This window comes from Motacilla alba, chromosome 2 (assembly GCF_015832195.1).
Source record: "Motacilla alba alba isolate MOTALB_02 chromosome 2, Motacilla_alba_V1.0_pri, whole genome shotgun sequence".
NCBI classification, from domain to species: Eukaryota; Metazoa; Chordata; class Aves; order Passeriformes; family Motacillidae; genus Motacilla; species Motacilla alba.
The window spans coordinates 119212485-119225665 of record NC_052017.1 but is presented as its reverse complement, the minus strand read 5'-3'; the positions used below and the strand labels follow the sequence as shown (position 1 = coordinate 119225665).

At 37.1% G+C, this 13181-nt stretch overlaps 1 protein-coding gene across 12 annotated transcripts in view; it reads left to right on the top strand.

Moving 5' to 3' along the window:
* Positions 1-13181, top strand: part of EYA1 (EYA transcriptional coactivator and phosphatase 1) — a 159928-nt gene that overhangs the window by 135392 nt on the left and 11355 nt on the right. For all 12 annotated transcript variants that reach the window (XM_038128447.1, XM_038128446.1, XM_038128451.1 and 9 more), the window contains 4 exons: positions 10813-10871; positions 11051-11211; positions 11410-11524; positions 11779-11900. In XM_038128447.1, the coding sequence (XP_037984375.1) occupies positions 10813-10871; positions 11051-11211; positions 11410-11524; positions 11779-11900 (457 nt within the window). The remainder of the gene's footprint in view (positions 1-10812; positions 10872-11050; positions 11212-11409; positions 11525-11778; positions 11901-13181) is intronic.

Genomic DNA, 13181 nt, shown 5'->3' with positions numbered 1-13181 from the left:
TCAAATAGCAGTGTGGTAATACAGCTTTTATGTATGAACTACATGTGGTCATGCAAAGGGTTAAGCTGTGTGATTTCAGGATAAAAGGTTTCCTGAGTTGACTATTATTCCTATGGTCTGCCAACAACTTTGCAATAAATGGAATGATTTTTATGGGAATGTGGTTATTCACAGCAAGACTACAGTTGGTGTCAGTATGAAAAATTCTTCTTTAGTAGATTCTCTCAGCAGGAATAACAGATCTGAAAGAAAGGCAAAAAGTAGCTACAGAGAACTCTGGCTGGTGTTGGTGACAAATTATGTTTACAAAGTGATGTGGTAACCCATCGAAAAAGAAGAAATCAGAACAACAGTAAATCAGAGTATTTCTTCTCTAAGTACTGCTGTTCCAAAACAAGTTACCTGTGATTGTGAGTATTGTTTAATAGCTCATTTTTCTTGACCATAGAGCAAGTGAGACTTATAGGCTTTCAGGTGCAGGGGTGTGAAAAAATGCTTCAGAAATCAGTAAAAATACTGATAGTATATAACTAAAGTTATACCAAAGTCCATGGCAGAACATAAAATATTGGTAGATATGAATTGAAATAATGCAAGAGAAAGGAAAAAAATCACTTTATCAGAATTTAATATAATTTTATAATTATTTATTTTATTTATAATTTTTATAAATCCTATTGTTTCCTGTATCACTTGTCTGTTATTTGCGTATTTATGGTTTTTTAAATGATACTATTGGAAGAAAATTGTGATGGAGAATGCATTAAAATATTGATGAACTTAGTGTTAACAGTTATCCCATTTACATTTGGTTTGTGATAAGCTTTCAGAATGCTGAAAAGATTGACCCACTGATTAAATCTGCAGCACTACCAGCAGAGCTGGTATTGTCTTCCATTCAAAATGAGGATTAAAGTTACATAGAATTTATTGATTCTCTTACAACCATACGGCAACTTAGTGGATTTTAGTTGTTCCACCATTCCTAAGTTAAGTTGTTGGAGTATGAAAAGGGTTGTTATTATTTGTATTGTTTGGTTGGGGTATTTTTAAAATGAAATAGGTAGCAACTCTTTTAAGAAGTAAACACGACAGCTTTGCTTGGAGTGTTTCCTGCTCTTTGTTTCCCTCATGGACAATTACCCCAGTTCTATTTAAAGTATTTAATTTGCAAATTTGTCTAGGAGCATTGCAAAACCTCAGTTTTTTTCATTATGGCATGAATGTGGTTTGTTGTGCTGGGATCACCAATGATGTGCCAGCAAGGAAGAAAATCAATCTAGATGTGTCAATATCAGTAAAAGAGTAAAAATCCAGTCTAAAGCAACTGTGTTGTTGATAGGTGGAGGTCAACCACTGTTGAGATTAAGGAATAGATTTACCGACCTAAAAGTAAATATTGACCAAGATGACGCCAAAGAAAATAAATTTCTTTGAAAGTTACATATCACATTCTCTCAGAATAGAAAAATAGTGTGTGCATTCTTTAAAATTCTATGAAATGTTTCTTCAATAGAAATATTTTAAAAACAATCTATGAAAGAAGAACTTTTTGCTTGAGAAGAGTTTTCAAAAGAGTATAATAGTTAAAGATGAGCTGAAAGTGGAATCAGCTCTTGGTGACTGTTGAATGTAATCATTCATGATTGTTTTTTCCAGATGACCTTCATTTAGCAATAAACAATGGACAGAAGCTCATATTCAGACCTCTAGGTTCTTCTAGTTCTTCTAGAACTTCTCTAGTTCTACTGCTGTGAGAAATATCCGTTTTCCTTGAGGCAAAAAAATCACGAATGTGATTTTGGCAGAGTCGGTCTGATTTGGCTGTGATTGAAGAATGGGTTCTGGAAAGTCTTAGTGAACCTTTGGCTCTTCATTTCTTATTGGTTGACTAGATGTTGAATAAGAAACACCTGAAGTCACTTCTTTAAAAAAAAAAAGCACCAAACGTAGAAAGGACTGTAGAACATACTGAAAATAGATTTCTGGACCATCAGACTCAAAAAAATAAGCAATTACAGGAAAGATTGTTGAATAAACTGCATTCCTGGTGAGATACAAGGAATGGTTTCAGGGAAAGGAAAGCTTCATACAGAGCTGACTGAACTATTTTCCTCCCACCCCCAAATACCATAAGGATGGCAGCTGAACAAATCTTTGATCACCCAGAGCAGAGTCATCAGGTCCCTCCAGAGGAATATCTATTCAAAAATTGCTTTTCTCGTTTGGTTGAAATAAGAGTTCACCTCCTCCCAATGTTTGTGATGTCTGTAATGGGAACCTCCTGACCAGATAGGCTAGGGATGCCTTGTGAGAAGCATGTGATTCAACTTCTGATAGTTCATCAACAGAGAGTTCTGGGAAAGGCAAATGTAATTATTCCAAAACCTTTTGACAACATTAAACTTATTTTTAGAGATATAAACCTTATTTTTTAAGTACTATAAGTTCTATGAAGAGTTAGCAAAGACAAGTTCACTTTCTAAGGAACTCGTCAACAATTGTGAACTCCCTTCCAGCAGGTATCAGAGCACTTCCCTTTGCACACTCAGACTGAGACACAAAGCCCATCTATTTGCATTTAATTTTCCACAGTAGCAATTCAAGAACAGCTCAGTTGCAGTTCAGGAAGGAAGGGTAGAGAGAAGAAAGGAAATACAAATCACAGCACAGAGTTTTCCCTAATATGTGTGTGAGGGAATGACTGGAAATTGTTTCTCATCTGGGATACTACTACCATGGGTGACTTGCAGAAAGTTCATGAAGTTCCATTTCATGAATGTGGGACTAAATTACATCACACATGTAGCTGTAGGTAAATTAACAAAAATGCAAAACAAAGTCTTCATTCAGGCAGAACTGTGGCTTTGCTGGTGTGTGCAAAACACAGCTAAAAGCCCCAACCCATCTGAAATGCAAGATGCCTGGCTGTTGTGGAATGTGCTGCTGCAGTTCCTGAGTGTTAGAGCTACAAAGAATAACAAATACCTCCTTTGCTCACTTGAGAAGACCATTCCTATAGGCTTATGCAACTTATTAACTACTTAATGTCTTTCACATGGCAAATGACAAGCACCTTCATGCTAGGTGCCACTAAAAATAGAGCCTATAAGATTTCCTTTCTCAAGAGGATCACATGGGTTCTTCTTTGCAGATGTACAGCTGAGCTGAAGTACCCAGGAGCCTACCATGCTCATAGCATCACTTTATTACTTCATTCACCTTTCTGTTGCTTCTCCCTTAGTTGCCAGCTGGGGTTAAACCACCACAGGGTGTAAGGTGGCACAAAAACTCTTGTCTCTCTAGCTGGGACTCCTAGAGCTCTTACAAAGGATTGTTGTCCTCTTCTCTGGTTGGGCAAGGCAGTGATGGGTCAGCTCGCTCCTCACTTCTGCCACTGAGCAGCAGCACAAGAGCCAACATCTGCCCCACAACACTGGGAGTGGGAAAGAAAAGGAAAGAGAAAATTCAAAGTGTTGTGGAAAGGTCATCAGTAGACAGAAAAGCTTTTGCTGTCCATACTGGCAAGGTTAGCAGAGAGAATTTTAAACCCTGCCTTTGTCTCATTAGCAGACTCACTCTCTCAAAGTGTTGCAGCTTTCATTTTAAACATATGCATTTAGAAGATTACCAACAGCATCAAGGCCCTGCAAGTTTGAATAAATTGGTTGTGTGGAACTGAAAGACACAGCTTAGGTCATCTTGTGAAAATTTCCACATGAACCCCTCGTTTCCAAAGAAATGAGACATTTTAAGGCTTTTGTGGAAAAATCATTCTTTTCATAAGTTTAATTTTAGGCCCTTTAAAATATAAATATATTTTAACAATCTTTAGTGTATAGTTTCAACAAAATGTATATGTTCCTAAAAGTATGCTTTCAAATTAATAAGTTTGGGAATAATTCGTTACATTCTGATGAGATTCATGGCTTTTTTTCTTCTTAAAATATCTTTGTATTTTATTTTCACAGTCTCCCATTAATCATAGATTTTTTTTCTCTTTGCAAAAATATATATTAGCAGATAACAGGAATCATGTAATAAAGAAAGTACTTACGTGTGAAGTGCTGGCCTTTTAAAATACAGTTAATTTGACACTTTAAACTTAACACCTTTCTCTCCAGGAATAAAACACACCCTTCAAGCAGATTCATTTGAGTTTTATTTAGCTATTTCTATCTATTGGTAAAATTCTTTTTTTGACATCCCCCCTCTTCCCTTCCTGCAAAATATACAGAAATAGAATAACATAACAGAAAAAAACAACAAATTACTTTGTCAGAGTTGGAGCAAGAACTGATTTTTAGAGAGACACTCTATCCATTGTAGTTGCCATATAGATACTTCTTTAGGTCATGTTTTATTTTAAATTTGATTCTTCCAGTTACAAGGTGTAGTTGAAATGAAAATGTAAACCTTGATTTTAGCATAGCTACTTCAATAAACACAAGTTGCAGAAGAAGATCTGTATTTTTGAATATACACTGTTTACTTTAGGAGTATCATATTTGTTCCAAATGCATTTGTTGATGTGAGCAAGCAAAATAGGATTTTAATCACTTTTCTATTAGAAAAGAAGGGCATCCATTGTGTGCTATAAAAGGGTTACATGTTCGGTGCAGGGGAGTGCTTTAAAGTCATTGGCTGTGAAAAAGAGCTTGTAAATAATTTCAGTTCTTAGTTCTCAGTGTTTATAACAGTTTATATAGATAATAAATTAATTTTTTGTTCTGATGTTCTATTTAATAATAAAATATAGGATTTGGGGGGTTTTGGTAGGGTTTTTGTAGGCTTTTTTTACATTATGAGCTTCTCTTTATAGTCTTATGTTTAAAATGGGAGCATTTTGAAAGCCTTCACAGCCCAATTTAATTCCTTGACTGTTCATCCACAAATTGTCAGACAGAATGAAGTGGATTTCAAGAACTCTCTTTGTTCTTAATATCCTGTGCCTGACCCACAGGTAATCTGCACCTTTTTTCTTCAGCACTGAATAATTGTGGTGGGAAAGAAGAGAAAATGTTAGGGTCACAAAGTGCAGGCTAGACAGAGATGACAGGTCCTGCCAATTGAGTGCCAGCGTTGAGAAGCTGCGAACCACAGCCGCTGCTCTTTCACATGGGTTTGTGCTGTGCCTTAGCAGGCGCTCCGCGATGACGGCTTAGGAAGCTCAGCGCTTCAGCCTTTGTTGCCTCGGCTTGAAAGGAAGTGCAGAGGGTTTTTTGTATTTAGCAAGCACAGAAGTACAGTGGAGAAGCGCTAGGCACAGTTCATACTATATATATATATGTCTGTGTGTGTGTATGTATGTGTGTGTGTACACACACAGAGGATGTAAATGTGCTGTTGTTCAATTTTCCAACCTGTGCATACCACATTTTATCCTTCTAGTCAAGTGAAAACCAGAGGTTGACTCCTAAAGCTTAACGAATGCTGTCAAGTAGTGTTGGTGCATGTGGTCACAGCTACGAGTAAAAAGATGGGGGTGTGGGGCGTTCACAACTTAGCTTTGAAATAAGTAATTGTTGCCTGGAAAAAAAAAAAATCTGACAATCTGTAACTCTGTGATTCCGAAAGAAGCACGTTGTGATGGCTAATGGGAGTGATGAGTATTTGTGGAGTAGATAATGGTCTTAAAGGGTATATACAATTGAAAAGGTATATATATCTTATTCCTGGAAAAGACATAAACAGAGGTACTGCTGTCATAAAAAGCTGTATTAAAATCACAGCAGTGTACACTTGGGAATTTTTTTTAATTTATTTTTTTTTTTACAGATACTTCACATTTATAAAGGATTGCATCTTTAACTTGTTTTGCTAGATCTGTTCTCACATGTACATGACCAAATTTCTCTACTGTTCAGTAGGGAAAATGAAGCAGTGGATATAATTGCGTAATGACAGATATGAGAGGAACAGAGAATCCCAGCAATCATTTCCTGTGAGTTGGCCAGCTTCCAGGATGTCTCAATGGGCCTGCTGATGTAAAGGCAAAATGAAAATAGCTCATTCTGAAGGGTAGTTGTTGGTTGGGGTTTTTTTTCCCTCTCTCATTTGACTTTGCAGACTAAGGTATTGGAACAATTAGTTGGCAGTGTGGTGTTAGTTTTCTCACAGTAAATTAAGCAGATTAACCAAATGTGGAAATGTATTTTAGCTACAATCAGCAGATTTGAAACTGTAATACTTCAGCATCCTCTGAGGTTATGTTAATATTATTCACATTGCTCCTCTCTATAATGTGCAGACTGTTCCACAGTTACCTTATGTCAGTGTTTATTCAAAGAGAGCAGAATTATTAGATTTATTTTTGTTAGTTTTGTAACACAGAAATGTAGAGGATCAGCATGCTAGCTGTTGCGTCACTCCACTTGGCATGTAGTATTGGCACGGATAAGAGAACTATTATAACAGCCTTAATCTCTTTTTTTATTATTATTGTTATTAATTTTCCTACAGTAAGCTGAGTAGTGAAGCATATTTTACGTAATTATGGCAGAAGTAGACAACTTGACGGGTGGTAGTGAAGGAGCAAAGTAATATAAATATTTGCAGAACATTTCTGCCATAAGTTAATGCTTTGCATATGAATCTTTATAAAGATCCTAAGTTAGTTTAAAGGAATGATTCCAGAGGACTACGTAGGTCCAGGCAGTTTAAGAGCCGTGAATGATGACTGTGGAGCATCTCTGGGAGTTTTTGGCTTGTCATACAAAAACAGAAAAGAGAAGGAGGAAAACTCAGCAGGAAGAAGTTAACAAATGCTTTGGGAATGGAGGAGGGAGAAGACATAAGCTTTTCATGTACAAATCTTAGGCTAGACTCACCTAGTCATTCATTTTTGATTGCTGTTTGTCTTTGGCTTGCTGCATTTCACTGGAGACACTCACTTAGCAAATGGTTGCAGCAGCTTTAAGTTGCTCCTGCAAGCACATGTCTGCTGCTGCTTCGAGCCCCAAAGCAGAGCTGATAGAAGGGAATGGAGAAACAAATCTCAGCTATTCCATGCAACATCTGTTGGTTTAATTGAGCTGCTGCAGGAGATTCAATCTAAGCTACCAGCTGTGGCACAGAAAGGTCTGAGGGACGCAAACACATGGATCCATGCAAGCCAGCTGTGTGAAAGCGCAAAAAAGGACAGTATGGGCAGGAACTTCTTAAGCTACTATTAGTAGATTTGCCAGGTTACACATGCTGACAATCCCATTTTCCCTCAAAATATTATTTCTAAATAATACCAAGTGCATTATGCTTTCCAGGGATTGATCCAAAAGTGCAGAGCTGCATCTCAGCCTGTCTGGCTGAAATACAAATCTTCAGTACAAACATGTTATCACTTGTAGCTCCTCCTGAAGATTTCAAACTGGAAACACTGAAGTTGCAAGGTCAACACATTTAGGAGCAAAACACAGCTAGCTGCATAGGCCTTATATGTAAGCTGTAGGATATTTTGCTTCTTATTTGCCAATTCAGCCTATTTTAAGAGAATCCCACAATTTTAATTTTCTGCTTTGGACTTGACTGCTAAACTGATCCTGTCATAATAAAATACATCTGCATAAATAACAGTGTTTCTACAGGGACTCTCAGTATTGGTTTCAGATCTCACTTTGCCAGAGAATTAGAGGGAGAATTCTAGTACTGTATTTCCTATGAAAATTTTACAAAAATGTCAAATACATTTGTGAAAGTTTGACATGGTGAGCCTGTGAACAAACTTGGGGGTTTTTTTGGAGTTTTTTTTCTGGATGGCCATTTAGCTATAAGTCAGCTCCACTTGCAGAAGCTTTTCTGAGAAATACTTGAACATTTTAGAGTCTATGTGTATATACATACACACCTTTGTGGAAATGTTCTGGTCTGAAGGGCACACTTTATTTTTTGAGCAGTTTTTTGCCATGTCCCTGATTATGGTGCATATTGAGCTAACTGCTATTTTAAGTCATTGACTGTGTGTGTGCTTGCTTATATCTAATCAGAGGACTAAGCAGTGTCTCAGGTAGCTCACAAATAGAATATTCCACACAAACCAAGCAAGTGAAAACAAATACAAGGTGATTCTGATGGAAGAATGGACAACATCAATTAATGATAGGCAGGTAATTGGCTTCTTTGAAGAATTACTCCTAAATAACTTCCCTGCTAAAAGAGCAATTGCTAAATGAATGTTTTTCCTTACCATGTTCAGGGGTGGAAAAATGCAGCCATCACTCATTAACCCAAAATCCAAGTCAGCTAGACGGCGTGAAAAAATACCTGGCACTCAAAGCTCACATTTAGCCTCAAAGCCGTGCCCTGCCACTCAAAAGGAACAAAACAGTCGTGCACTGTTTGTGACCTCCCTTTAGCTGTAACATAGTGTCAATCACATTGGGCTTTAATCCTTTCCAAATTATAACATGTATCTCTTGTGCTTTGTTCCCTTCCTGCCTTTTTTACTTTTTTTATTCCTGACAAAAGAGGACACTATCTCTTTCTTATTATAGTCAGTATTTTGTCCGGAATTTGTGGTGCTTGTGGCATTTTCTTCCTTTTTCTTGCTTTCTTGACACTGTTTCTGTACCTTTGCCCTACCGGTTTTTAGTCTAGGATTTATTTTCTGGGCTTTTCTCTGCAAAATAATTCTTTCTTTTGATGCCACAATTTCTATTTCTAATGTGTCACTGCAGTTCTCACTTTCCACCTATCAAGCAGGTGGTTAGACAGAAGGGGAGAATGTCATGATCCCAAGATCTTGCGCTGTGAATTAAAACTCCAAGTCCCCAGGTTCTTTCTAACTGTTGTATCTAAGATGAAGTGGTCTCATTCTTCCTGCCTCTATCTTTTCCCTGAGAGGGTTGAATTTGGAAATTTTTTTAGTTATTCCTTCCTCCATCTGCTCCTTTGAGAAGATGAGCTTCTACTCCTGCCTTTAGTTTTGTGGTTACAAAAAAAAAAAAAAAAAAAAAAAGATTCTTTTTCACAGATTTCTATTTTGAGTCCTCTTCTCCAGCAGCTTGTTGCAGTCATTCACAGTTTCCAAGCTGGAGAAGGAGAAATCACTGAGAAGTGGAAGAGTTACTAAAGTGGGAAACTAATGAATTCAGGAGGGTGTTGCTTCTTTAGCTTACACTCAGCTCATATTTGAATTGTTAATGTGGTATGCATTTGGATGGGCATTTGCTCTAGGTTTTAAACAGAAAAACAGTAAAAAATTATGTGAATTTGATAACTTGCTGAAGAAGCTTCTGGCTCTTTTTTCAGCATAGTTGATTTTCAAAGCCCGGCAGCATCTGCTTGCACTTGCAGTTTCAGCTGTGTCTGTACATCTAATGCGTTTTGTCTGCCTAAGGAGAAAATTCACTGTATGCTGGTTAAATATGAGCAAATGTAATATTGTCTCTCCTGTGCTGGTTGTCACTCCTGCCTCTCTCTTTAGCACAAGCTACCTATGCAGAAGATAGGTACCTAAGATACAGAAGAATAAGCATTACAGTAAGAATATGTTGTACAAGTGCAAAAGACCGCACCTCATTCTTCAAAACATTTCAAGTTTCTGAGGCATTTTTTATAAACCAATGTTTTTAAAAATCTAGAATCCACAGCCACCATGTGAGGCCACATAGGCTTCTTCAGCTTTTTTCTTATCTGAGGTTGTTGACCTCAGGAGAGGAGGAGAAGGTTACAGGGTCAAAGTCTTTTCCTCCTTGGAGCTTGCTGCTTGCTGGGAGAGGGTTGGCTGGAAAATAGATGTTTTAGAAAAAGGGTTGAGGGTCATGATTTTAATTCTGTTTGGGAACAGCTGGTTTGAGTTTCTTTCCACTTCTGTCTTCCCTCCCTTCCTCACAAATCCATGGAGAGAGAAAAATTTGTTCAGAGGAAAGCAACACAAAAATAAAGGATTGCAGCATTTTCATCTTTAAAATAGATCATATTTGTTGTAGGACTTCACATTAGGAGAGAGAAGAGGAAATTATTAAAATAATTGAAATCCATTATTGTTACAAGCACTGAATTGATACTGACCTAGAGTGTCAGAGGTTTATTTGTTTTCCTGCCAACAGTTAAAATGTTAATAGTAATGTTTTAATAGATTTTTTTTTTGTGGATAAGCAATATACATTGCGATTTTTAATTTAGTGATGGACAAAGCTAATTTTTAATATACTGCATTAGTTTGCAGACAAGCAGCTGAAGAAAGATGGCTTGATTTGGGTATTTCTGTTCAGATTTTCTTCATCTTTGCATGCTGCTTTCATGCACTAAGACCAAAGAGAGAGAAGGAAACTCACAACTCTCAAATGAATGGCAAACTAGGAACAGATTTTTCATCTGCACTCCTCTGAAACACTGGCCTCAGGCTGTGTTGGTGTGTGGCTCAACAGCAATCAGAGGTCATAATTTCATTGGCGGTTAGCATCAGGTTTAATTTTTCTAATATGTTACATTTACCAAAATGTCTGGTTTCAGTTACACTTATGCACTGACTGAATCAGCTTTGAGCAGCATGATGTTTTAAGGTACCTGAAAGGCTACAAGAACATTTATGGAACACATATGCTAATTGTTTTTAACCACTTTCCTTTCTAAACACAAAAATGTGTTTTTGGAAAGCCATTTAACAGTAGTAGCTAATGACGGTGTGTATTTATTCTAAGAAATGAGCACAAGGAATAGGTAAAATAGTTGTTTTAACAAGACTGCCATCTACTGATTTCCACAATTAAAAATATCCCTGATGACTAGATTGGTCATAGATTTTTTTTTTTATAGCTTTGTTTTCAAGAATTGCAAAATCAAGAAAATTATCAAATCTTTCTGTCACCTTAGGAATGCGACCAGGTTCACATTGACGACGTGTCTTCGGATGACAACGGTCAAGATTTAAGGTACAAGAGAACTCATTAAAATAAAAAGTTGCTTTGCAAATTCCTTCCTGGGCAAGGGATGGGCTGCTGGAATGCTCGCATTAACCTGCTCTCTTTGCAACCCAGCCAAGTGGGTAGCTGATGGTTCAATGTAGCCTGTTGCCTTTTATTAATCTGTTGGGCTTTTTATCTCTGCCTAGCACATATAACTTCGGAACCGACGGCTTTCCCGCGGCTGCCACCAGTGCCAATCTGTGCCTGGCGACTGGCGTGCGTGGAGGAGTGGACTGGATGCGGAAACTGGCCTTCCGCTACAGACGAGTAAAAGAAATATACAACACCTACAAAAACAACGTTGGAGGCAAGTGACTCTGGAGTGTCTAACAAACACGGATTCGAGGTCGTAAATAGGAAGAACTGGTTTCTACTCCTTTCCAGGAGTGTTTAGTGAGCTGCTTGGTTTGCAGTGTGCAGAAAATTGTCTGAGCTGGTGAAAGAAAAGGAAAATGACAGAGCACTACTTAGTACCAGTGCAGACATGCCCTTGTCTACTCCACAGGTCTTCTTGGTCCAGCAAAAAGAGAGGCTTGGTTACAACTGAGAGCAGAAATTGAAGCTTTGACAGATTCTTGGTTAACACTTGCACTGAAAGCACTCACCCTCATACATTCGAGGTGAGTATTAAGAGTAGGAAGGAAGCTCTAGTGTGTCTGATGATGATCTGGAAGAGGCTGTCTGGTGTGACCTTATCCTCATTTCTTACTCTGATCTGACCATGCTGTACCTTGTTCCTCGATACAGTGGTAAAAAAAAAAAAGTTTAAGTGGTAGTAATAATGTTGAGGGGTTCTTATGGGAGGGGTAAGATTTTCCTTTTATTTTTTTTCCTGTTTTGTTAAAAAAGGATATTTGCATTTTCTCTTCCCTAGGACAAACTGTGTGAACATTCTTGTAACAACTACTCAGCTAATTCCAGCTCTGGCAAAAGTCTTGTTGTATGGACTAGGGGTTGTATTTCCCATAGAGAATATTTACAGTGCAACTAAAATAGGTGAGCTATTTTCATCATGTTGTGATACATTTAAAGCTGTATTTCTAAAAAGAAAAGGTATTGTAGTCTATATTTAATTCTAACTTGCTTTCACTGTAGCAAGTACAGATTTAGTAAAACTTGATCCTCACGAAACATTGCTAAAGCATCCTAAAAGTGCTTTTCGAATATGTGATGATCCAGCACAGAAAGCTTTTTATAGCTCTTTTAACAGTGGTACAGTCTCTGTTAGGAAAAAAATTGCTTTTTTTTTTTTTTTCCTAAAAAGCTGTGGGGCTGTGTAGCAGTTGAGAAGGGTTTTTAATAGGCAGTAAGTACAGAACACTGAAGTCTCCCTGGAGCAGCAGTAGGAGAAATTCTGTAAAGGTAAGCCCTGGCTTATTTGTTTTCATGGGCTCTGGAGAAAACTTTGGTAAACAATTTAGCAGAAGCAAGAATGTTTTGCTGCAAAATGTAATTATTTTAAGTTTTTTCATACTGACTGTAATAAGCTTCAGCCAGGCAAATGTTTATTTCTGTTTTCTGGTTCAGTATAAAAGATGTTATTCTGAGTATGTAGAAGTACCCCAGACCAGATGGCAATGGTGTTTGTAGTTTTTAATGTGATTATGACATATCTGTTCTGTCTCAGATTCCCTCATGATTGTGGGCTACAAGAACACGTTTTTCATGTGTTCTTAAGTATCTATAATACAACAAGCTCAAATGGTGGGATATTTTTGATTTTTTTTTAAACAAGACAAAACAAAAATTGGTTCATAGTTTTACAGAGAAATTTGAAAGCATTTCCATAAAATATTTAAATTTTTTCCTGAATATAAAAGTTATAGTGCCCTCTATCAAAACTTTATAGTAAATTATAGCTTTGAAATATAATGCTTTAAATACACATTTAAAAAAAACATATTTTAATGAATCTTCACTTGTGACTTCACATACATGGGATAGAAGGGTGATTTTGGAAAAATGTGCTCTGTCACTGACTGTCTCAGGAAACCATGAGATTTTTGTAACATAACATGGTTCATAATATTCAAACACTGTTACAACTTACTGTTGGAGGTTTCTTATGGCTGGTGCTACTTTTAAATGTTATCATTAAGTAGTTTGGCTTCTGTAATGGCTAGAAAACTTCATTTAATTTCCACCCTAGTTTTTCTCATGCTTTTATTTATCTTTAGCTGAAATAACTATTTTATAAACCACAATTTTTCCCATCCTTTGCCATAGACACTCAGGTTAGCATGTCTCATGGCCACGCTAAAGTGACCTTTCATAATG